At 54.1% G+C, this 19,294-nt stretch overlaps 6 protein-coding genes across 6 annotated transcripts; 5 read left to right on the forward strand and 1 right to left on the reverse strand.

Annotated features, from left to right (window-relative positions):
- Positions 1 to 1,842: 1,842 nt before the first annotated feature.
- Positions 1,843 to 3,410, forward strand: CDEST_07355 (uncharacterized protein; the record flags this gene model as incomplete). Its single annotated transcript, XM_062923514.1, has 6 exons — positions 1,843 to 2,065; positions 2,137 to 2,264; positions 2,317 to 2,416; positions 2,475 to 2,616; positions 2,674 to 2,882; positions 2,949 to 3,410. The coding sequence occupies exons 1-6, from the start codon at positions 1,883 to 1,885 to the stop codon at positions 3,408 to 3,410; spliced, it is 1,224 nt and encodes a 407-aa protein (XP_062779565.1). The 5' UTR covers positions 1,843 to 1,882.
- A 2,227-nt stretch (positions 3,411 to 5,637) lies between these two features.
- CDEST_07356 (Putative glycosyl hydrolase, family 13, catalytic domain, alpha-amylase, thermostable) lies at positions 5,638 to 8,494 on the forward strand. The gene is made up of 6 exons (XM_062923515.1): positions 5,638 to 6,116; positions 6,177 to 6,224; positions 6,281 to 6,688; positions 6,751 to 7,132; positions 7,257 to 7,771; positions 7,820 to 8,494. The coding sequence occupies exons 1-6, from the start codon at positions 5,962 to 5,964 to the stop codon at positions 7,842 to 7,844; spliced, it is 1,533 nt and encodes a 510-aa protein (XP_062779566.1). The 5' UTR covers positions 5,638 to 5,961; the 3' UTR covers positions 7,845 to 8,494.
- A 475-nt stretch (positions 8,495 to 8,969) lies between these two features.
- CDEST_07357 (Putative aldehyde dehydrogenase domain, aldehyde/histidinol dehydrogenase) lies at positions 8,970 to 10,912 on the forward strand. The gene is made up of 4 exons (XM_062923516.1): positions 8,970 to 9,328; positions 9,387 to 9,586; positions 9,642 to 9,804; positions 9,883 to 10,912. Exons 1-4 carry the CDS (start codon positions 9,003 to 9,005, stop codon positions 10,898 to 10,900), a joined length of 1,707 nt encoding a protein of 568 aa, XP_062779567.1. The 5' UTR covers positions 8,970 to 9,002; the 3' UTR covers positions 10,901 to 10,912.
- Position 10,913: 1 nt separating this feature from the next.
- CDEST_07358 (Putative alpha-L-rhamnosidase, concanavalin-like domain, six-hairpin glycosidase superfamily) lies at positions 10,914 to 14,004 on the reverse strand. The gene is made up of 2 exons (XM_062923517.1): positions 13,408 to 14,004; positions 10,914 to 13,337 (listed from the first exon to the last, which is right to left on the reverse strand). The coding sequence occupies exons 1-2, from the start codon at positions 13,795 to 13,797 to the stop codon at positions 10,977 to 10,979; spliced, it is 2,751 nt and encodes a 916-aa protein (XP_062779568.1). The 5' UTR covers positions 13,798 to 14,004; the 3' UTR covers positions 10,914 to 10,976.
- An 813-nt stretch (positions 14,005 to 14,817) lies between these two features.
- CDEST_07359 (Putative major facilitator, sugar transporter, major facilitator superfamily) lies at positions 14,818 to 16,723 on the forward strand. Its single transcript, XM_062923518.1, has 2 exons — positions 14,818 to 15,511; positions 15,611 to 16,723. The coding sequence occupies exons 1-2, from the start codon at positions 15,013 to 15,015 to the stop codon at positions 16,564 to 16,566; spliced, it is 1,455 nt and encodes a 484-aa protein (XP_062779569.1). The 5' UTR covers positions 14,818 to 15,012; the 3' UTR covers positions 16,567 to 16,723.
- Positions 16,724 to 18,200: 1,477 nt separating this feature from the next.
- On the forward strand, positions 18,201 to 19,205 carry CDEST_07360 (uncharacterized protein; the record flags this gene model as incomplete). The annotated part of the gene is made up of 2 exons (XM_062923519.1): positions 18,201 to 18,506; positions 18,732 to 19,205. 2 exons carry the CDS (start codon positions 18,201 to 18,203, stop codon positions 19,203 to 19,205), a joined length of 780 nt encoding a protein of 259 aa, XP_062779570.1.
- Positions 19,206 to 19,294: the final 89 nt, after the last annotated feature.

The following is a 19,294-nucleotide window of genomic DNA, read 5'->3' on the forward strand; positions in this document are numbered from 1 at the left end:
GGTAGTCAGCCTGAAGAGAGCGTCAATGAACAGCTCATCAACCATTATTTATTGCACATGCACGACGTGGTACAAGCAGCCGATTGGTGAAGAGCCAAGTATCCCGAGTGCAACGATGCTTGCATTCCTAATCTCGGTTCCTGTTTTAAACCCCTCACAGAGCGTTGGCATGCAGCAAGAGGCCCTGCTCATTCGTCACTGAATCACCACCAGGTCTGATCAAAGTAGTAAAACCTCCTTTCCTCCCCAGTCGATATGCCTATATGCCTGCAAGCCTACTCCGGCCGGGACATCTAAAGGAGAAGGATGGCGAAGTGTCCCAAGTCCATAGCCGCGGCCCACCGGCTTCTAGGCCCTCGCCGCTAGAGCTGGGTCCCGTCCGATTGGAAGGTTGATAAATGAATGCAACCAGAGGAGGCATGGGCCTCAAAAACTTCTTGATCCGCTTCGTCCCCCGTCATTCCCTTCTCGCAGCGTGTTACGAATCCAAGCTGAAGAGCATGGGCTTCTTAACCTCTCGGTTGTGCAGGCTTGTGATGCGGCAGCTGAGCGATATCGTCGCGTTCCCCGTTGCGGAATCACTTTGCTCAGGGTACCCATATAAATGACAGCTGGGGAAAGTCGGGACAAGACTCTATGTAAACGAGTCTTCAGGCCCCGCAGGATACGAGCTTACTGGTTCTTCAAATGCCGGGGTTCTGCGCCTCCCGGATGCATGGGCTGGAAGCTTCGCCTCTCGGGCCGCTCTGGCATTTATTCAACATTTGTTCAACCTGACCCACGTTTCTGTTTGCGTTTTCTCCAGTTCGAGTCCATCCTTTGTACGTTTGTTCTAGCATCGCCGTTCCAGTGTATCGATCACAGCCTTTCCGATCGAAGGATTTGACCGCTCATGCCGGTTCTTAAGGCGGCGACACGAGTCAAGAGAAGAGATCCTCTGTCGACCCAATGAGTCGCCCGTCCCCCCTCATCGCATCACGCGGCTTCTGGATCACCGTTACCTTATCATAAAGTAAAAGTCAAGTGGCGTTTCTCATCGGCTCTGGGGAAACCAGCCGCTTTCGCCCAGGCATCCTCCAGGGTGGTAAGAAAAAGGTGCATTTCAGGTCAGGAATAGGGTTGAAGGGAGATGACGACTTGATGTCTTCAGGAATGTCTTCAGGCATTGCCTATGTAGAAACGTTGAACCGACCGAACTCGTACTCTACCCCGCGCGATGTTTCGTACAATTATGCATACTCTGGAACAAGATTGTTTGCCAAAATCATCAAGAAAAACCAACAGGAAACAGATGGTGGGCGAATGCAACAGTCTCCTACACCATCATCGTTAAGGTAGCGCCCGTCACTCACTCATCTATGTAACCAGGCTTCGTCCGATGAACATGCTGACTTGCAACTGGACCCTGACTTGGTTTTTTGCTTTCCGGACACCATTTTCTCGGACTCGCGCCGTCACACCTTAGAGGTAGGTCCATGCTGTGACCGGTGTCGCATGGGTCCCTGTTCTCATAACAAACTTGTGTCTGTCAAGTGGCGGAGTGGAAGTGCCCCCTCCTCTGAAGATCACAGCTGTTGGAATCTGTGCTTCGACATGCCACGTTCAAGCCTGTTCCTACGTTTCTAAAGCAACAGCTCTGGCGGATCCAGTGACCACTGATGCTGCAGGGCTGGCTTGGAGGCCCTGACTCAATAGCCGACTTTCCACGTCGACCAAGTGTGTTACCTTCGGAATTTGAGCGATACCTGTAGTATTTGCACCGATAAATGTCTTGTGGTTGCCTGGTATCCCAGTTGCTCTTGCACTCTTCGTCTGTCCCAAGGCCCTTCTCCCTCTCGAAGAAGCTGATATACTCCAACTGTCAATTTCCTTCGCCATCCTCATGGATCCGGCTGCTCAGGCTGCGGCTGAAGCCACCGAAGAGGCGGGCCGCCAATCCACGATCGAGACATGGACGCTGTATGGGATCGGCGTTGTCGTGACCATCCTGAGAACTTACGCTAGAGCGAACGCCGTGGGCTTTCGGGATCTCCGGGCTGACGATTATCTCGTGTGGGTTGCTATCGTATGTGTTCCAACTGGTTCAAAGGGACCCAAGAGATCGATGCTAATACAAGCTTGTTCCAATCTGCTCAGCTGTTCTACACCGTTCAATCTACTTTGGCATACAGCGTTGGCAGCGTCGCCCATGGCCTTGCTAATAACGGCATGCCTGATAAGAAACGGGCAGCTTTGTCTCCCAACGATACAGAGTATGAGTTGAGGTAATCTAATGACCTCTAAACCCTCCCCAAAGACGTCACTGAGATCCAGCAGAATCATCGGCTCGAAGATCCAAGTTGCCGGATGGGCGACCTACTCTGCACTCATCTGGCTTCTAAAGCTGGCGATGTTGGTCTTCTACCTACGCCTTACTGTGAGGAATCGCCCACCCCCTGCATCATTCTATGCTCTAGCAACTGACGCTCCGGCAGCAAGGTTTGGGCCGGCGGTACCGCATCCGCATATGGATTGGCTTCGGCCTCGTTCTTGCAACCTTCCTCGGCTCTATCTGTGCCATTTTTCTAGCTTGTATCCCATTCCACAAGTACTGGCAGATCAGTCCAGATCCTGGAAGTAAGCTTTCCGTAGCCAAAGTCTAAGGTTAGCCGTCACTGACTCTTGGTTGTCTAGATTCCTGCCAGGCCGCTGTCTCGTTGCCCATCGTCTGGACGTCCTTTGCCGCAAACGTCTCCACCGACATCTACTTGATATTGATCCCCATTCCTCTGTTATGGGAGTCAACTCTACGCCTGGCCAAGAAGATTGCGTCGACTATCGTGCTAGGGGCCGGTATCTTCGTCTTGATCTGTGCGACTCTGAAGAGCGTTTTTGTTCTTGTGGTATGTTTCATCCCGAGTCATCCATCATCCGTTTAGAGTTATGCGCGTTTAGTTACATGTGCCCAGGACCCTGTCAACGGCGCTGAACTTGCGGGAAAATGGGGGACACGCGAGACCTTCGTTGCGGTAGTCACCACGAACCTTCCCATGATTTTCCCGCTCGTCAGAACGTGGATGAATTCCCTCTGGCCGAGTATCTTACACTACTCCAAGAGGTCTAAGAAGTCCTATAAGACATCGACTGGCCTCCGAACCATCGGTGGCGGAAGCGGGGACTCCCGAAGTCAAGATCGTCGGACTGGCAACTCGCGGGCCCACACTGTTTCCTCCAACCCGATCTTCACTGAAAGCGAAGAGCACATCATTATGAATTACAGGTTTAAAAAACTCAAAGGGCCTCTTTCCGCACTTCATAGGGAACAGGCGTCGAAAGGGATAGTAGTATCTAACGAGTTCGGGGTAGTCACCGAGGATAGAATGTGTCATATAGGTCCAAAGAGCCCTGAGCGTGTGTATGAAGCTTGGTAGCAGTTGAGGCCTTGAGCTACCAATGCTCTGGAAGGAGCTGTTGAGTACAAATATGGTAGTCCCATGGTTGAATTTGAGGCATTCGCATTGTTCTTCGCGCTGGACTACAAACTTTCTCAACCACTATGGTCTTTAGGGTCTGGATGGTATCCTTCCATAGAATAAAGCCTTGTTGGTTTCTCGCTTATATAGCCGTGTGTGGTGTGGTGCATGCGGGCCTTAATCCTGCTGACAACACTTGGAAGCTGAATCCAGAAGTTTGTATCAGCCCTCAAGTAACGACCTGTTTGCTTTTTGAAACTGTCGCTCCAGCCTTTTCGCGGATAAACTCAACGCATGATGGCTAGGATCATAGCTCCAACTACCGCACTCTATCCTGTTGTAGTTGATTATTGAACTAGGCTGGACAGGTTTCAGCACTGGAACTAAGTTTGAACTTGACGGACTCCCCCCTCCTTTGTAACTACTCGGGATCAAATACCCGACCACACTTCAACCTTTCCGCGTGTTCCGAACCGCGCGTCCCGACTGCATGGCAATATCAGTGGTTGCACTATGCAGGGACAGACTCGGTTTACTCATCATAGGTAAGTTTCATCTCTTAACGATGCAAGGATATACCCAGGCCAATCCCGAGTGCGATGGTGTTTTTGTCAGTTGCCGTGAAAGCTTCTTAGTGCCGAACCTCACACTACCCTCCGATACAAAACATCCTGGGAAGTTGATTGCACGCAGCTAGATCTAGTACAATGATCGAAAATGTAGAAAACAAGCATGTATTACTGCTCCCCTCCTCTCCAAGAGACATGTGGGTTGGATTTTTGCAGTTGTTTAGGAAAGGCTTCTTGTACGGCGATGGAAAAAGCCAATCCCTAGGACTAACAAGCCTAAAACTTGCATCCCTTGAATACACGCCAACGGAAAGGATTCCATGAGTAAAATCGTGTCAGCAAATGTGAGAGTTACCAAATGGCATTAGGGCGTTTCTACCCTGTTGCCACATCCCAGTATCTTGCCGCTATTCACAAAGATCTACACATAACTAACTTTCACATTGCTTCTTGTCCCCAACTCAGCCCTTCAGCTGGCCTCTCATACTGTTTCAGGCCCCAATTAAACATGCATAAGAGCAGTTTTGAGTTCTTCTTTGGAAATGACGGCAGGGTAGGGAAAGGTGGGAGAAGAACAGAGACGCTTGAATACTTCCGTCAGTACGGCTTGTGGGTGCACCACAACACAAATCCTGCCATACATCTTGGTACATTCACACCGATTAAAAGCCCCAAATAAAGCGTTGCCTAGATGTTCAAGAGCCTTGGCGCCAGAACAGGAATGAACGGGAGACGTTTGGTGATATGATGCACACTAACGAAACTCACAGGGCAGTGTGTCGATGGAAGGACAGTTCATGACAGCTGGTTCTACAACCCGGCTCTCTGGCTTGCATTCAATCATACGCACCGGCCGAAGATCACGCTCCTAGGAGCCGGAAGACACAGGTTCTCAAACTTCACAATCAATTGGTCAAGTAGTTCAGAAAGAGAGACGCAGCATGTTGTGGATACCGCATTACAGAAGACGATGATTACAGCAATAATGAAATTCAATTTCAACTGATTTGGCTCCAAACAGAAGGGAAACAAACCCATAGTCAGACCAAAATGACCACTATTACTCCTACCCTCACTGAAGAATCGTCTTGTTGAATCTGTTCTTTGATTCAGCTAGTGGGGCAAACAGCACGGAGCTCGTAATTAGAGTTTCTGCAGAAGACTTGAAGACAGACTCTTTTTGAAGGTGCTGTTCAGAGAACACCAACTTGTTATAGAATAACCATACACGCATTACATTATTAAAGCGACAATGGATTTTACATGTCTCTCAATGCTTAAGCCCAGGTATTTCGGCCAGTTCCTATCTTCCAGCTTTACGCAACGAAGTATTTGGGGCAATGCCTCCGAGCCTGATCCCGCACCTCCAGTGATGGTCCAGACCCTTCCAAGCCCAAGCCAAGCGCCAGGCTACTGCAGCTTATCTATTCTGCCTGCGGCATGACGTCAGTAAGCCCCTGTTAAATCCCAAATTCAAGGCATCATCAACCTCAGGTTCCGTGGTTGCCCGCGCCAATCTCAACATATTGATGTCTAGTATGGATATAACCCAGTTACTGTTGTCCTGCATATGGCAAGGTTTCCAGATAGGTAGATGCCTGCGGTATCTTAGTGAGCTGGTCTCGCGCGACATCGCGCGAGGGCTGGAACGCCGTGATGTTGTGATGCTGTGACGCTGTCATTTGATTTGATGCTCGTCGTCGTGCCAACTCCTAATGCGGAAGCCAATCCCACGTGGGATATGGGTGGCAGCCAACAAGGTTCTTGATCTTCACTTAAGATAAGAGGTAGGAGAAGAGTGTGTTTTCGTCTTGCTCCTCTGCACCACCACCTCGATCTCTCCATCACCAACCGCCAATCTTGTTGTCCCTACTGAAATCCCAAATCGTCGCTCATCCCAGTTCTCTTTCTAGCTAGCCGCGGCGATTTGATTGCCCATCATGGACGAGGAGCAGAAAACGACCGCCGAGAACCACACGATGATGCAGGGCTTTGAGTGGTATGTGCCTGCTGACCAGAAGCACTGGGTGCGACTGGAGAAGCAGATCCCACAGCTCAAACGATATGGCGTTGATAACATCTGGATCCCCCCCGCGTGAGTTCATCACTGATCGAGTTTTTACCACGCGTTCGCCCAGCTGACGTTCCATCCCAGATGCAAAGGCTCGTCCAAGACGGGAAATGGTTATGATATCTATGATCTGTATGCGATCCCGGCGCGACTCACCACGAGCGGCGTGGCATAGCTGACTTGGAAAGCTACGACCTGGGCGAATTCGATCAGAAAGGCTCCGTCGCAACGAAATGGGGAACCAAAGAAGAGCTTCTGAAGCTCGCCCACACCGCCAAGAGCAACGGCGTTGGCCTGTACTGGGACGCAGTCCTCAACCACAAGTTCGCGGCCGATCGCAAGGAGAAGTGTCAGGCTGCCGAGGTGGACCCCGAAGACCGCACCAAGTTCGTCAGCGACAAGTACGAGATCGATGCCTGGGTCGGCTATGACTTCCCCGGCCGCAAGGGCAAGTACAGCGACATGAAGTATCACTGGTACCATTTCAGCGGTGTCGACTACAATGCCAGGAACGAAAAGACTGCCATCTACAAGATCTTGGGTGAGAAGGGCGACCAGGAATGGGCTGAGAGTGTCGACGATGAAAAGGGCAACTAGTGAGTCGTTTCGCTACTCTGCCATTTGATATCCTGCCAAGAGACTGACGTGTCTTTTTCAGCGACTTCTTGATGGGTTCCGATCTCGACTACGATCATCCAGAGGTCGTGAAAGACGTGTTGAACTGGGGAAAATGGCTGGCCAACGAGGTGCCACTCAAGGGAATCCGGTTCGACGCAGTGAAGCACTACAGCGAGGACTTCTTGCGCCAATTCATCACCGAGCTGGATAAGGACTACGGCAAGGGGTGGTTCTTTGTGGGCGAATTCTGGAAAGACAGCCTCGATGACATGTCCGAGTACCTGGCGCGGATGGGCAGGCGCTTCACCCTCTTCGACGTCCCACTCGTCTACAACTTCAGCAAGATCAGCCGAGGCAACGGCGCGGATATGAGAAAGGTTTTCGACGGAACTCTTGTCCAGAAGGAGCCTATGAACGCTGTGGTAAGACGTCTATTTCCCAAGTGCCAAGTGCTTGGTTGTAACCCCCCATCCACCCCCGCCCCCCTCCCCTTCCCCTGAGGTCCTTTAACGATCAAAATGGTCCATTGTAAACTAACATACCTAGACTTTGGTCATGAATCATGATAGCCAGCCAACTCAGTCTCTCGAGGTTCCCATAGAGGGCTGGTTCAAGCCAATCGCGTACGCTCTGATCCTTCTCCGCGGCGAAGGATACCCCTGCGTCTGGTATGGCGATTTCTACGGGATCAAGGGAGAGCAGCCTTTCCCACCGTCATGTGGTGGCGCTCTGCACAAGATTACACTTGCGAGAAAGCTGTATGCCTACGGCAAACAGGCGGACTACTTTGACTACCCGACTTGTCTCGGCTGGGTCAAATACGGCACCTGGGACCGACGCTTCGGTTGTGCTGTTGTGGCCAGCAACGCCGGCCCCGGGTCAAAGCGTATGCACGTCGGCGAGATGCATGCCGGCGAGGTGTGGACCGATGTCCTCGGCTGGAACGATCGCGAGGTTACCATTGGGGATGACGGGTTCGGCGAGTTCGTGTGCTCCGGCACGTCCGTGAGCATTTTCGTCAACCGGGAGGCGGAAGGCAGAGATAGGTTCAACGAGGAATTGTGGGTGCCGATCCCTTCTAAACGTGCTCAGCCGCTGACTTTCGACAGTGATTCCAACATCTACGAGGAGTAGGTACGAGTTCAAGGTTCTCAGTCAGCTGCTTTATCAAACTCACAGGAGTTTTCCCCATCGAGATGAGCGGTATCCGGGGGTTGGGCATCATCAACTTCCATCGGCGATTCTACGGAGTAGGGTTTGACGATGTAGGTTGGTCAACAAAACCAAAGCGTGCCTGAGGATCGAGCTATTGTTCAGAACGACACAGCAAAGTCCCTTCATCAGATTGTCGTTGGGAGATTGTCTGAAGACTGGAAATATTTTACACTGCCAGGTCGTTTGGGTCCCTAGCGTTGGCTGTAAAAACAGCTCGGCCCTCAGCAACCTCGGAGTCAACAACGCCGACACTGGCAAAAGCAAAGACTTTTTTCCGATTTAATCATCACAGCATTGCGTCTCGATGTTCTTGATGTTAGTTTGGTATTTGGTGATACTTACTCCCGATTCGAGACGACCGGGCCGGAACGAAGTGGACCCGGAGGGCCCGGCCCGGTTCGGACCCCAGCGGTATTGCAACGGACTTGTACATTTGGGGTAATCATCCGACATGCTGTGCAGATGCCTGCGTGTGCCTGAACGGACCTAACTCTTTTTGGACAGCGTTTGGGGTCGAATACATTGTAGCGGAAGATCGATTTCTAAGACGCCGCGATAGACACGTTATCGAATCACCGATAGATGATGCCGATTGTTTGTAACCCTTCACCTGCGGTTGCTACCACTGCTGTTACGACGAGGAGATTGTTCGGCTCGGCGGGTTCGAAGAATCATCCGAGTGTTGGCAGGTAAACAGAGAACTGCCAGGACTCTCGCTTCCTTAACGTGGCATTCCGTGCCTGTTCCTATTTTAACATGACTGGCTTTTCCGTTTCGTCCAGCTTAGGAAACTTTATAATCTGGATTCTCGATCGGCGAACAAAGACGTGAATACTGCCCGTCATTGACATAAGTACTTGTGCATCACCGAAAGCCTACAACTCAACCCCCGCAACGTCACAAGTCGAGATATCTTATCGCCGATGGTGGTCTGATCGTTCCGTCCCCACGTCATATCCCCGCCGCATAAGCCATTGGCCAAATCCAGCAAGTCAATGCGGAGTAGCTTCGCGGCATTTCATTCGGAAGCTTGCTCCGGTTCTCCTATCATCGGCCTTTCGATGAGGCAGTAGAAAAATGAGCGTCTTTCACCCTCTACCGCTGCTGAGGCTCGCCTGCAAACCTGCATCTTTCAAACTACTGAGCGCTCATCTTCCTCGACACTTCTTTCGTGATACCCCTTCTGCCCTCCCTCGATTCAGCATCGCCCAACGTCGTCGTCTCTTCACATCTACCCCTCACAGACTTCGATCCAACCCCATCACCATCACCAACATGTCCGATCTCTCCGTCGAGCTGACGGCCCCTAACGGAGTCAAGTACACTCAGCCGACCGGCCTCTTCATCAACAATGAGTTCGTCAAGTCTGCGAAGGGCGAGACAATCGACTCGATAGACCCGGCGTGCGTGATCCTCATTTACCCCTATCTCCTCCAGGACAAGCTGACATCCGGACCACAGCACTGAGGAGAAGATCGCGTCCGTCCAAGCTGCAGAGGCGGAAGACATTGACAAGGCCGTCAAGGCCGCGCACGCTGCTCTGAGACACGAGTCCTGGAAGGGGATTTCGGCGACGGATCGCGGCGCCATGATGTACAAGCTGGCCGACCTGATCGAGCAGCACAAGGAGACCCTCGCGACCATTGAGGCCTGGGACAATGGTACAACCTTTCTTCTATCCTCATCGATAACGACAACCGTATTGATGGATCTCAGGCAAGACCTACAACGACGCTCTGGAGGGTGATCTGTCAGAGTGCGTCACCGTCATCCGCTACTACGCCGGTTGGGCCGACAAGACCTACGGCCAGACCATCAGCACCATCCCTCAGAAGTTTGCCTACACGATCCGCCAGCCCATCGGCGTCGTCGCCCAAGTGCAAGTAGCCCCTTACTCCCCAATATGAGCATTGGTGGTGATGAGAAGAAACAAGCTGACCCTTTTTTGTGTCTCAAGGATCCCTTGGAATTACCCGTTGTCCATGGCAACCTGGAAACTCGGGCCGGCGCTCGCCTGCGGCAACACCGTCGTGCTCAAGGCCGCCGAGCAGACCCCCCTCAGCATCCTGTTCCTCGGCACGCTCGTCCAGCAGGCCGGCTTCCCGCCCGGCGTGGTCAACTTCGTCAACGGCTACGGCCGCGTCGCGGGCGGCGCCCTTGTGAGCCACCCCCTGGTCGACAAGGTCGCCTTCACCGGCAGCACGGCGACGGCCCGGGCCATCATGGGCGAGGCGGCCAAGACGCTCAAGAACATCACCCTCGAGACCGGCGGCAAGTCGCCGCTGCTCGTCTTTGGCGACGCGGACCTCGAGCAGGCCGTCAAGTGGTCGCACATGGGCATCATGTCGAACCAGGGCCAGATCTGCACGGCGACGTCGCGGATCCTGGTCCAGGAGTCCGTGTACGACGACTTCGTCCCCCGGTTCCTCGAGACGCTCAGGACCGTCAGCAAGGTCGGCAGCCAGTGGGACAAGGACACGTACCAGGGGCCCCAGGTGTCCAAGGTCCAGTACGAGCGCGTGCTGGAGTACATCGACATCGGGAAGAAGGAGGGCGCCACGCTCGCGGCCGGCGGCGAGCCCCTGAACATCGGCGGCAAGGGCAAGGGGTTCTTCGTCGCGCCCACCGTCTTCACCAACGTCACCACCAAGATGCGCGTGTGGGGTGAGGAGATCTTCGGCCCCGTCGTCGTCATCGCCAGCTTCAAGACCGAGGAGGACGCCGTCGCGCTGGCCAACGACAGCCAGTACGGCCTCGGCGCCGCCGTCTTCACGCAGAACGTCGAGCGCGCCCACCGCGTGGCCTCCGACATCGAGTCCGGCATGGTGTGGATCAACAGCACCCAGGACAGCGACCCCCGCGTGCCCTTTGGCGGCGTCAAGCAGAGCGGCATCGGCAGGGAGCTGGGCGAGGCCGGCCTGGAGGCCTACAGCCAGATCAAGGCTGTCCACGTCAACATGGGCACGAGGTTGTAGATTCTTGTTTCTCGATAGGCCTGGGAAGATTTGTATTATTTTCTTAAACAGCGGGAAGAACATTGTTGATCCGCTCCTACGGGTGTAATATCAAATCGTAACGACCCGAAAGCAATTGAACCTTTGTCCCGGACACGTCCCTAAACCCATCGCTACCAGCTCGGACGACCTCAACCTTGCTCTCTTCTCTTGGCATCAACAACGTCGCCGTGGTGCTTGTTGGTACCGTCACCTTCATCCGCACGTCCTCGCCCTCGCGTTTGAAAATGACCTCGATGAGCCCGTAAGGACACTGAAAGGTGCCCTCCACAAGGTTGAACTCGGACTTCAGCGGCGGCTTGACAGTCCAGGTCCTGTAAGCGTCTTCCCCGACCTTGACGCCGAGGACCGCTTCGTAGAACCACTCGTAGATAGTCCCGAGCATGTCGTGGCACTTGCTCCGGCACGCATCCTGCCAGAACTCGTTCAGGGTCGTCTCGCCGCGTCTCAGGAATCGCATGTATGACGGGTGCTCCTCCTGCCGCGCCATGGCCATGACGATGTCGGGCCTGTCGACGTCGGTGAAGGTGTTCCACAGCCATTTGAGGCCGATCTCCCCGGCCCTGATCTTGCAGTCCGCGACGTCATCCAGGAAGGCTTGCCGTACGTCCGCAATGTGCTCTGCTGGGACGAGGTCGAATTGCAGAGCCATTGCCTGGGCGATCATGGTCCTGTCGTGGACGCCTGGGTTGTCCAAGGATGTGTAGAATGCGTACGGACGCTCCGTCTTGTCGGCCACAAGGAGGTGGCGGTTGTAGGCCTCGTAGATCCGATCTGCCCACTCGCGCCAACGCTTCTCGTCTTCGGCGTATCCGAGTTCGCGAGCCATCAGCTCAACGTTGCGCAGACACTTGTAGTAGATGGCCGTCTCGATGTTGGCTTGATGGTTACCGAAGGCGATGTCCCTGCCCCAGTCACCAAGCCCGTGTTCGATCAACCCTCCCTGGCGCTCTTTCGTGCGAAGATACTCCATGTACCATACACACGGCCGGTACAGCTTGCCAAAGACATGCGTCGAGCCGTAGTACCGCTTGATTATCTCGGGAATCAACGCGATGGCGCCGCCCCAGGTGATGGTGTCGTGGAGCGGGCCGCACATGTACCTGATCTCGGGGGCCATCGTGGGCACCAGCCCGTCAGACTCTTGGGCATCGACGATGTCGTCCAGGATCTTGGAGTGCAGCGCCTCGATGTCGCGGATATACTGCGTCGCCGGCGCGAGGAGGTGGGTGACCTCGAGCCACCCGAACTTCTCGATCTGGGGACAGTCGGTGTGGTAGCTGAAGAGGTTGCTGACGAAGGACCAGTAGCACATGTTGATGAGCGCGTTCGCGTCGTCCTTGTCCGTCTTCAGCGTCCCCAGGCGTCGCGCGGCGGATGACACGTGGCGGCCGACGACGGAGTGGACGACGGGAAGATGTCCGCCCGGATCGAGCGATGCGCCTTCGATCTGTATGTATCTGGCGCTCGTGAAACTAAAGTCGGGGGCCCATGCCTCGATATCCCCCGTGCCCGCCAGGGTGATCTTGGAGAAGACCTTGGTCTCGAAGTCCTTGAACAGCGGGTCGGGCATCAGGACTCTGCCGTTGTCGTCGAGGCTTTCGGAGTATCGGATAATGACCTCGGCACCGGCCGGCCCGCTGAGCTCGACCCTGATCATGGTAGAGGCATTCTGGCCCAGATCAAACGCCAAAACACCCGGCTCGAGCGTCTTCGTCGATACTGGCTGGAAGGTCTCGTGGAGTGTGACCGGCGGCTGACTCTGGTATCGGAGCTTCCCTCGAGGACCGGTCACGGGCGTGGACGCCGACCAAGCCGAGTCGTCGAACCCGGGCGCGTCCCATCCGCGAGGGTACCTCCGCAAGTCCTTGTTCTCCGAGGCGTAAATGTTGGCCAGCGTCGTCGCGCTCTTGCTAGTCTTCCAGTCCGGCCCGGTCAAGACGGTCTCGCGGCCGCCGTCCTCGTAGAAGAGGTGCAGCTCGGCGAAGAAGCAGAGCTCGTTTCCGTAGCGGACGTACGTGTTGTCCTCGTACATCGGCCAGAAGAAGCGGTCGTCGCCCTGGTCGCCGGCGTAGAAGCCGTTGCCCACGTGTGCCCCGACGACGTTCTCGCCCACGCGCAGCGCGTCGCTCAGGTCGTAGGCGACAAACTGCACCGTGCGGTGATAGTTGGTCCAGCCCGGGTCGAGGACGTGGTTCGATGCCGGGTCCCCGTTGCAGAACAAGTTGAAGTGTCCCAGGCCCGAGGCGAAGGCGATGGCTCGTGTTGGCTTTCGGTCGAGATGTATCGATTTGCGGAGATAGAACGGCTTGTCGCTGCTGTCGCCGATCCAGACGCCCTTCCACCGGTTTGCTTCGTCTTCGAACCATGTGCGAAATATCAGACTCGTGTGAGGCATCTGTTCGTATGAGAACCCGACAGTGTTAGCAAAGAGAAGGGAGAAAGACGAAACAACTCCGGAGACGCACGTAAGTCTGGTTCATGCTGTACGGCGGCAGCAGCCTGCTGGACCTCGGATACGCCGTGAAGAACTCGTTCACGCTGCTGGACGTGACGCGTCCGTCTTGGTCCCATACAGACACTTTCCAGAAATGGAAAGACGCCGACTTGAAGCCGCCATCCGGCTTGCAGAGAATATTGCGTTGGGCATTGCTCTCGATCTTGCCAGAGTCCCAGACGATGTCCGAAGAGCGCTTCTCTTGGAGCCCTTCGGCGCTCAGGGAGATAACGACTCGATAAGCCGTCTGTAAAGCATGCTCGAGGTCCGAGTGGAGCGTCCAGTAGATGCGAATCTCGTCCACGTCGATTCCCAAAGTTTCATGGAAGGCATGGATGCCACAGTCTGTTATCTCCATCATAAAGGTTCACGGGGGTGAAAAACACCGATGGCACGGTCAGTGGTCGGTGTCTTGGACGCGAACGAAGCGGAAGCGGTTGGTAGAGAGTCCTTATTGGCATCCAAACCTCCACGCATGTACCAAGTCTTCCTCAGAGGACGTCGGACAAGTTCCGCATGCTGCACGATAAATATGTCAGAGTGCCGAGGAGATCCCAGCGGACAGCAACCCATTGATGAACCGAGATGACCGAGTTCGGTACGTTGATCCCTCGAGAAGGTGGTTCTGCTGGGCATGGAACAGGCCACTAGAAGCTGTCATACCTGGTCCGTTAAGGCGCATTGTGTCCAGTCGGAGACTTCGGCCATGGTGCGGAGGGATCCCGGCCTCTATGTAAGCACCGAGTCCGAGAGGCTCGCTCTGCGGTAGTTTTGACGACTCTTCGCCGACACTCGGAGATCCGTTCCCAAATACTCGGAATTCCCGGTGCGGAGACGGATGTTCTAGCGCGGGTTTCCCGCCCGCGTCGCACACACCTATCAAAGACACATTCAGATCTCAGGGATCCTCCACACAACCTTGTTTTTAGCACTGATTTGAGCTAAGATTTGAAAGAAGAGCTCAAATTCCAGCTTCGTGTTGTTTCCTTTCGTATCAAACTCGTTGAGTTCTTCGAACAAAGGAGACAACATCAGACCGTCCACCAGCCATGAAAAAAACACCCTCCCCCCCATTCTCATTCTTGCCGGCCCTATCCCAAAGTCCTCCGCTTATCGAGCTGCATCAGACCATACCTATGCAGAGTTCGTAACGCGTCCCCTCGGGTGATTGCCACGGCAAAACGAATCAGACGCGTGCCATCCACCCCCTCTCGGTGATGTCGGGCCAAAGATGCAGCTCGACCTGGGGTGCTCGTGGGGTCTGGAGCCACCCCAGATTCGGGGAACAGAAACAAGATGGAGATGATCGGCCAGGATCAAAAAGATACGCTGCCCCACTGCATGACACCTCGACTGGGTGATCTATTGGATGAACAGGAGATCTGTTCATCGGTGATGCGCACGCACATACACTACTTACTATCTTACAGTCTGCTGCTGATTTCTCATCGTTTGCTGGGCTCTATTTCAACTATTCTCTCCCTTTTCATCTTGTTCGCAGTAATAAGATAGATATAGCATTGTAGTCCGAGCCATTCCTTCACCGGCAAAGACTGTGCCTCAATACACAGCAATCATGGGTCAGCTCACGACGGTGTTCTCGGCCGTCTTCCTGGCCATAGGAGGTTTCCTCTTCGGCTACGACTCCGGCATCATCACCTCCACGATTGCTCTCCCCACATTCGAGGACTACTTCAGCCACCCATCCGATACCGTGGCTGGCGGCATCGTGTCGGCCTTCCAAGGCGGTGCCATTCTCGGCACCATCATCAACATGTTGTTTGCCAACAAGATGGGTCGTCGGCACACCATCTTCGTCGGGTCCGTCGTCTCGTGTCTCGGGTCGGCTCTGCAGGCCGGCGCAGTCAACATGGCCATGCTGATCATCGGGCGCTTCATCGGCGGTGTGGCTGTCGGCATGGTCACCTCGACGATTCCGATGTACGCCTCCGAGTTGTCCGAAGCCAAATACCGCGGCACACTCTCGGGTCTGCTGCAGTGGATGTTGAGCTTGGGATTCCTCGTTGCCCAATGGCTGGGTTACGGATGCTCCTTTTCCAAGACCCAGTTCTCCTGTAAGTCTACCTTGGAGGAGTTCTGCCTCGTCCTACGCTTCGTCCCACTCTGCCGCTCCCCTTCATTGTCTTATTTTCCATGGTCTAATCTGTGTGCAGGGCGTTTCCCTCTCGCTTTCCAGGCCGTTCCCGGTATCATCCTCGTCGCCGGCGTCTACTTCCTCCAAGAATCCCCTCGGTGGCTTATGGAAAGAGACCGTCACGAAGACGCCCGTCGTTCCCTCGGCAAGCTACGAAGCGGCCTGGGCGAAGAAATCATCGACCTTGAGTTCCGTGAAATCCGCGACGTCATCCTTGCCGACCGCGCCCTCGGGGACATAACCTGGAAGTCCATCGTCACGAAGCCCTCATGGCGCAAACGTCTTATCCTGGGCTGTGGCGTCCAGGCCCTGGGGCCTCTAAGCGGCATCAACGTCATCAACTACTACGGTCCCCGAATCTACGAGATCCTAGGCATCAACACCCAAACGTCGCTCATGATCATCGGGATCAGCGGGGCGTTGTCCATAGTGTACTGCACTATTGGGCTGTGGCTCTTGGACCGCATCGGTCGTGTCAAGCCCCTGATCGTCTCTGCGGCCGGCATGAGCGCGGCTCTGTTGGTCAACGCTGTCCAGGCCCAGTACCTGAACGAAAACAACGCCAACCAGTTGCGGAGCATGGTGGCCATGAACTTCGTCTTCAGCTTGTTCTATACCCCTCTCGGCATCATCAGCTGGGTATATCCCGCTGAGATTTTCCCTGTCGAAGTCAGAGCGCTTGGGAACGCCATCACCACCTTTACTAACTGGACCGTCAACCTCGTCTTCGCCCAGATCTCCCCGGAGGCATTGACCGCCATTGGGTTCCGGTACTTTTACGTCTTTTTCGTCTTCAACCTGGTCGGAATGCTGTGCTACATATTCTTCTACCCGGAGACCAAGGGACGGACTCTCGAACAGATGGATGAGCTTTTCGGTGACCAGTTGGTACCCCACGCTATGCAGGACTCGGTCGGCGCTGCGGCGGCTGTGTCGAAGGATGAGAAGATGGTGGAACAACTGGACCATGTCTAGATTTTCCATTGATAGAAATGGATCCGGAACAATGATTTATAAAGAGTGCTGTAGAATTTTGAACCCTATTTGCTGTGGAGAACAGATTTGAGTCTCATCTTCGCGAAGCTCCGAGGAAGCAAGAAAGGGCTTGAGAAAGCTGTTACTGTTGATAGTCTATACCAAACTTGATCATTCTACTGCATAAATTACCATGTAGCGACATAATGTGGAAAATAGCCATCGGAATTGAGACTTGTTTACCTTCCAGTAAATGCCCTTGCAATTCCGGGGATTGTCTTAGGTCTCTGGCTGGAAGTGAAGGTTTCCCCCATCAATTGAAGAGAGCGATAGGCTAAAGAAACGTGTCGCGACGCCGTTAATTCTAGTTAGTAATTAAGGCCTTATAATTCTCCTTGTGACAAAACGCAAGCAAAATGTAGGGAAGAAAAGGTACAAGTTACTAAAACGCCTAGATTATTTTCATTGTTGCTCCAGTATTCTGATAGGCCTCTCTTTCAGACTTGCAGGCTGCTATGTGAATACGAGCTGGAATGCTCAGGGGAACACTAGAAAGATATGGGAGTATAGCAGAGACCAGATGAAAAGACCTCACCAGTTGCTTCCTTCCATGTATTCAACTTTCAGCTGCTAGCCCGTTCTTTCCTCTTTCTCACAAACGTTGTTTATTTTCTCTTCGTTGCAACTTTTTCTCCAGCTCACTTCAACTTTTGCCTTTCACATTCTACCCTTCATCTTTCCACCTTTCGACTTTTGCAAATCGCCTGTTGCCCTTCTCCTCCATCAGTTATTTTCTTTTCTTTCTACAACTTTGTGTTTTCTTATCACTGTTGCTTACCGCTTCCAACCAGCACAGCTTACGCACTGCAGAGGCTTCATTCTCGCCAGAGCCCCCCTTCTCATCACTGATCATGGACTTTGACGACGAAGAGAGCCTGTTCGGCTCACCTCCCAAGCCAAACTCAGACCCCTGGAGCTCCAACTGCGCAGATAACGTTGGAAGTCTGTGCCTGCCTGTCATGAACAACCGTTCACCCCTGGTGAATCAACAAACAATTTGCCTTCCTACTGTTCCGAAGGAGTTGCAGACCAGAGAATCAGCTAATCGAGCTGCGTTGGCGGTTGACCAGGCTTTTAGCACAAGCAAAATACACCCACACGCTGCCCCCTGCGCTCCTTCGCCCGAGCAAGATTCTGGAGAGTTGGCCCACGATCAGTCGTCACTGGAGGCCTTGAGAAACCCCAAAGGCCCTGTTCGTCTCATTCCGACTCTTCCTACAGGACTAGTGTCACCTTGTCAGGCACTGTTGTATGGGCGCGAGGGGCAATTTCCTTCTCCTGAGCATTCGGAAACCTTTCAACAAACTTATCGGGCCTCCCCTTATCTTGGTATTCCTCAGGCTTTTCAGGCTCCTCACCCAGCCTTTGCAAACCCACCCGGCTCTTCAATCCATGGCCAAGAGCAGCTTCGCGCTTCTCATGCATCTCCAGAACATTCTCAGCTACTCTCGGCCAACCAACAGGGCGACTCGGCACCCGGCAACGATAGCTCGCCTGTAGTCGACCAAGGCCCCAAGAAATGCAGCAAGTGTCTCAAAGACCATCCTTTCTCATCATACAGTTACATGAACAGCATGGGACAGCAGCAGCCTCGCAGCCAGTGTACTGACTGTCGAAAGAAAAGACGGGTCTCGTCAGCTCGCAGCAAGAAGAGAAAGCAGGAGGACATGGCCGGCCAGCATCAGGACGAGCGACAGGCGCAAGGCCAAAACAAGCACCAGCAAGCTTCTCAAGGGCTTCAGGTACACCTCAAACAGAAGAAAAACATTCTCAGCCCCAAAGACGCTACGATGATGGCCTGTGACGCCAAGGCTGAGGCAAAGGGCCTTTTCCCTAGAGCCTCTCAGAGACCCTCAAACGCGTTCCCTAGTCTTCCCGGCGTACGTCTTCCATATCTCCATCTTGTGGCCTCTGTTCTAACTACTCAAAAAAAAACCTTCAGCTTGAGGGATCACGCCCGACTGCTAGCCGTCACCCATCCTTGACTCCGGCTCTGCCCAACTCGAATAATGGCCGCGACCCTATTCCTCCGACATTTAAAGATGTTCGTCTACATTTTTCTGCCGCTGTTCTTTCCACTTGGCATACTGACTGGTTTCACACAGGCGGCGATGACGAACGTTCAGGCCCTGCGGGACATGCAACACATGCGGAACGTGGAGTGCTTGCAGGAATTCGACGATCTCACGCGCTCCTCCCAGATGTCGGCCTGCTCTGTCTTCCCTCCCGACCCGAGACTCGCATCGAAGGCATCACAAGAGCAGTCCTCGGCCCAGCCCCAGTCAGACGAACGATACCGCCCCATTCTTGCCATCGTCCACACGCTCCCCATTTCCCTCAACGGCGCGGAGTTAGACTTTGTGGTCGGCCAGGAGAGACAAATGTTCGACCATGGCCGCCAGACGTGCCCCTGGATGAGGGGCCAGGACGAGGCGACCCTGCAGCAGTATTGGCGTAAGCGCGAGGCGGCCGTCGTGCTCGGGCTCCTCGAGGTGCCCATGCCCAGCTTGCAGCCCAAGATTGGAATCACGCGCTCGCAGGGCTCGCACAACAATATGCCCGGGGGTAACGACCGTTGAGTGTACAAGGCTGTAGATGGCGTGGCAGACTTGAGATAAGGGTACAACATGTACTCGGCATAATTCGACAGAAATCGTGGAGGCGTTTC

Source organism: Colletotrichum destructivum, chromosome 4 (assembly GCF_034447905.1).
Source record: "Colletotrichum destructivum chromosome 4, complete sequence".
In the NCBI taxonomy this organism is placed as follows: Eukaryota; Fungi; Ascomycota; class Sordariomycetes; order Glomerellales; family Glomerellaceae; genus Colletotrichum; species Colletotrichum destructivum.

What these genes read in the sequence shown, in the direction of transcription:
- CDEST_07358 (XM_062923517.1), bottom strand. Translation starts at nt 13,797, where the DNA reads ATGATGGAGATAACAGACTGTGGCATCCATGCCTTCCATGAAACTTTG. An exon ending in ACAGCATGAACCAGACTTAC is followed by an intron (nt 13,338 to 13,407) that starts GTGCGTCTCCGG and finishes TCATACGAACAG; the next exon opens with ATGCCTCACACGAGTCTGAT.
- CDEST_07356 (XM_062923515.1), top strand. Translation starts at nt 5,962, where the DNA reads ATGGACGAGGAGCAGAAAACGACCGCCGAGAACCACACGATGATGCAG. An exon ending in GACGATGAAAAGGGCAACTA is followed by an intron (nt 6,689 to 6,750) that starts GTGAGTCGTTTC and finishes TGTCTTTTTCAG; the next exon opens with CGACTTCTTGATGGGTTCCG. An exon ending in AGGAGCCTATGAACGCTGTG is followed by an intron (nt 7,133 to 7,256) that starts GTAAGACGTCTA and finishes TAACATACCTAG; the next exon opens with ACTTTGGTCATGAATCATGA.
- CDEST_07357 (XM_062923516.1), top strand. Translation starts at nt 9,003, where the DNA reads ATGAGCGTCTTTCACCCTCTACCGCTGCTGAGGCTCGCCTGCAAACCT. An exon ending in ATCGACTCGATAGACCCGGC is followed by an intron (nt 9,329 to 9,386) that starts GTGCGTGATCCT and finishes TCCGGACCACAG; the next exon opens with CACTGAGGAGAAGATCGCGT. An exon ending in CATTGAGGCCTGGGACAATG is followed by an intron (nt 9,587 to 9,641) that starts GTACAACCTTTC and finishes GATGGATCTCAG; the next exon opens with GCAAGACCTACAACGACGCT.
- CDEST_07359 (XM_062923518.1), top strand. Translation starts at nt 15,013, where the DNA reads ATGGGTCAGCTCACGACGGTGTTCTCGGCCGTCTTCCTGGCCATAGGA. An exon ending in TTCCAAGACCCAGTTCTCCT is followed by an intron (nt 15,512 to 15,610) that starts GTAAGTCTACCT and finishes ATCTGTGTGCAG; the next exon opens with GGCGTTTCCCTCTCGCTTTC.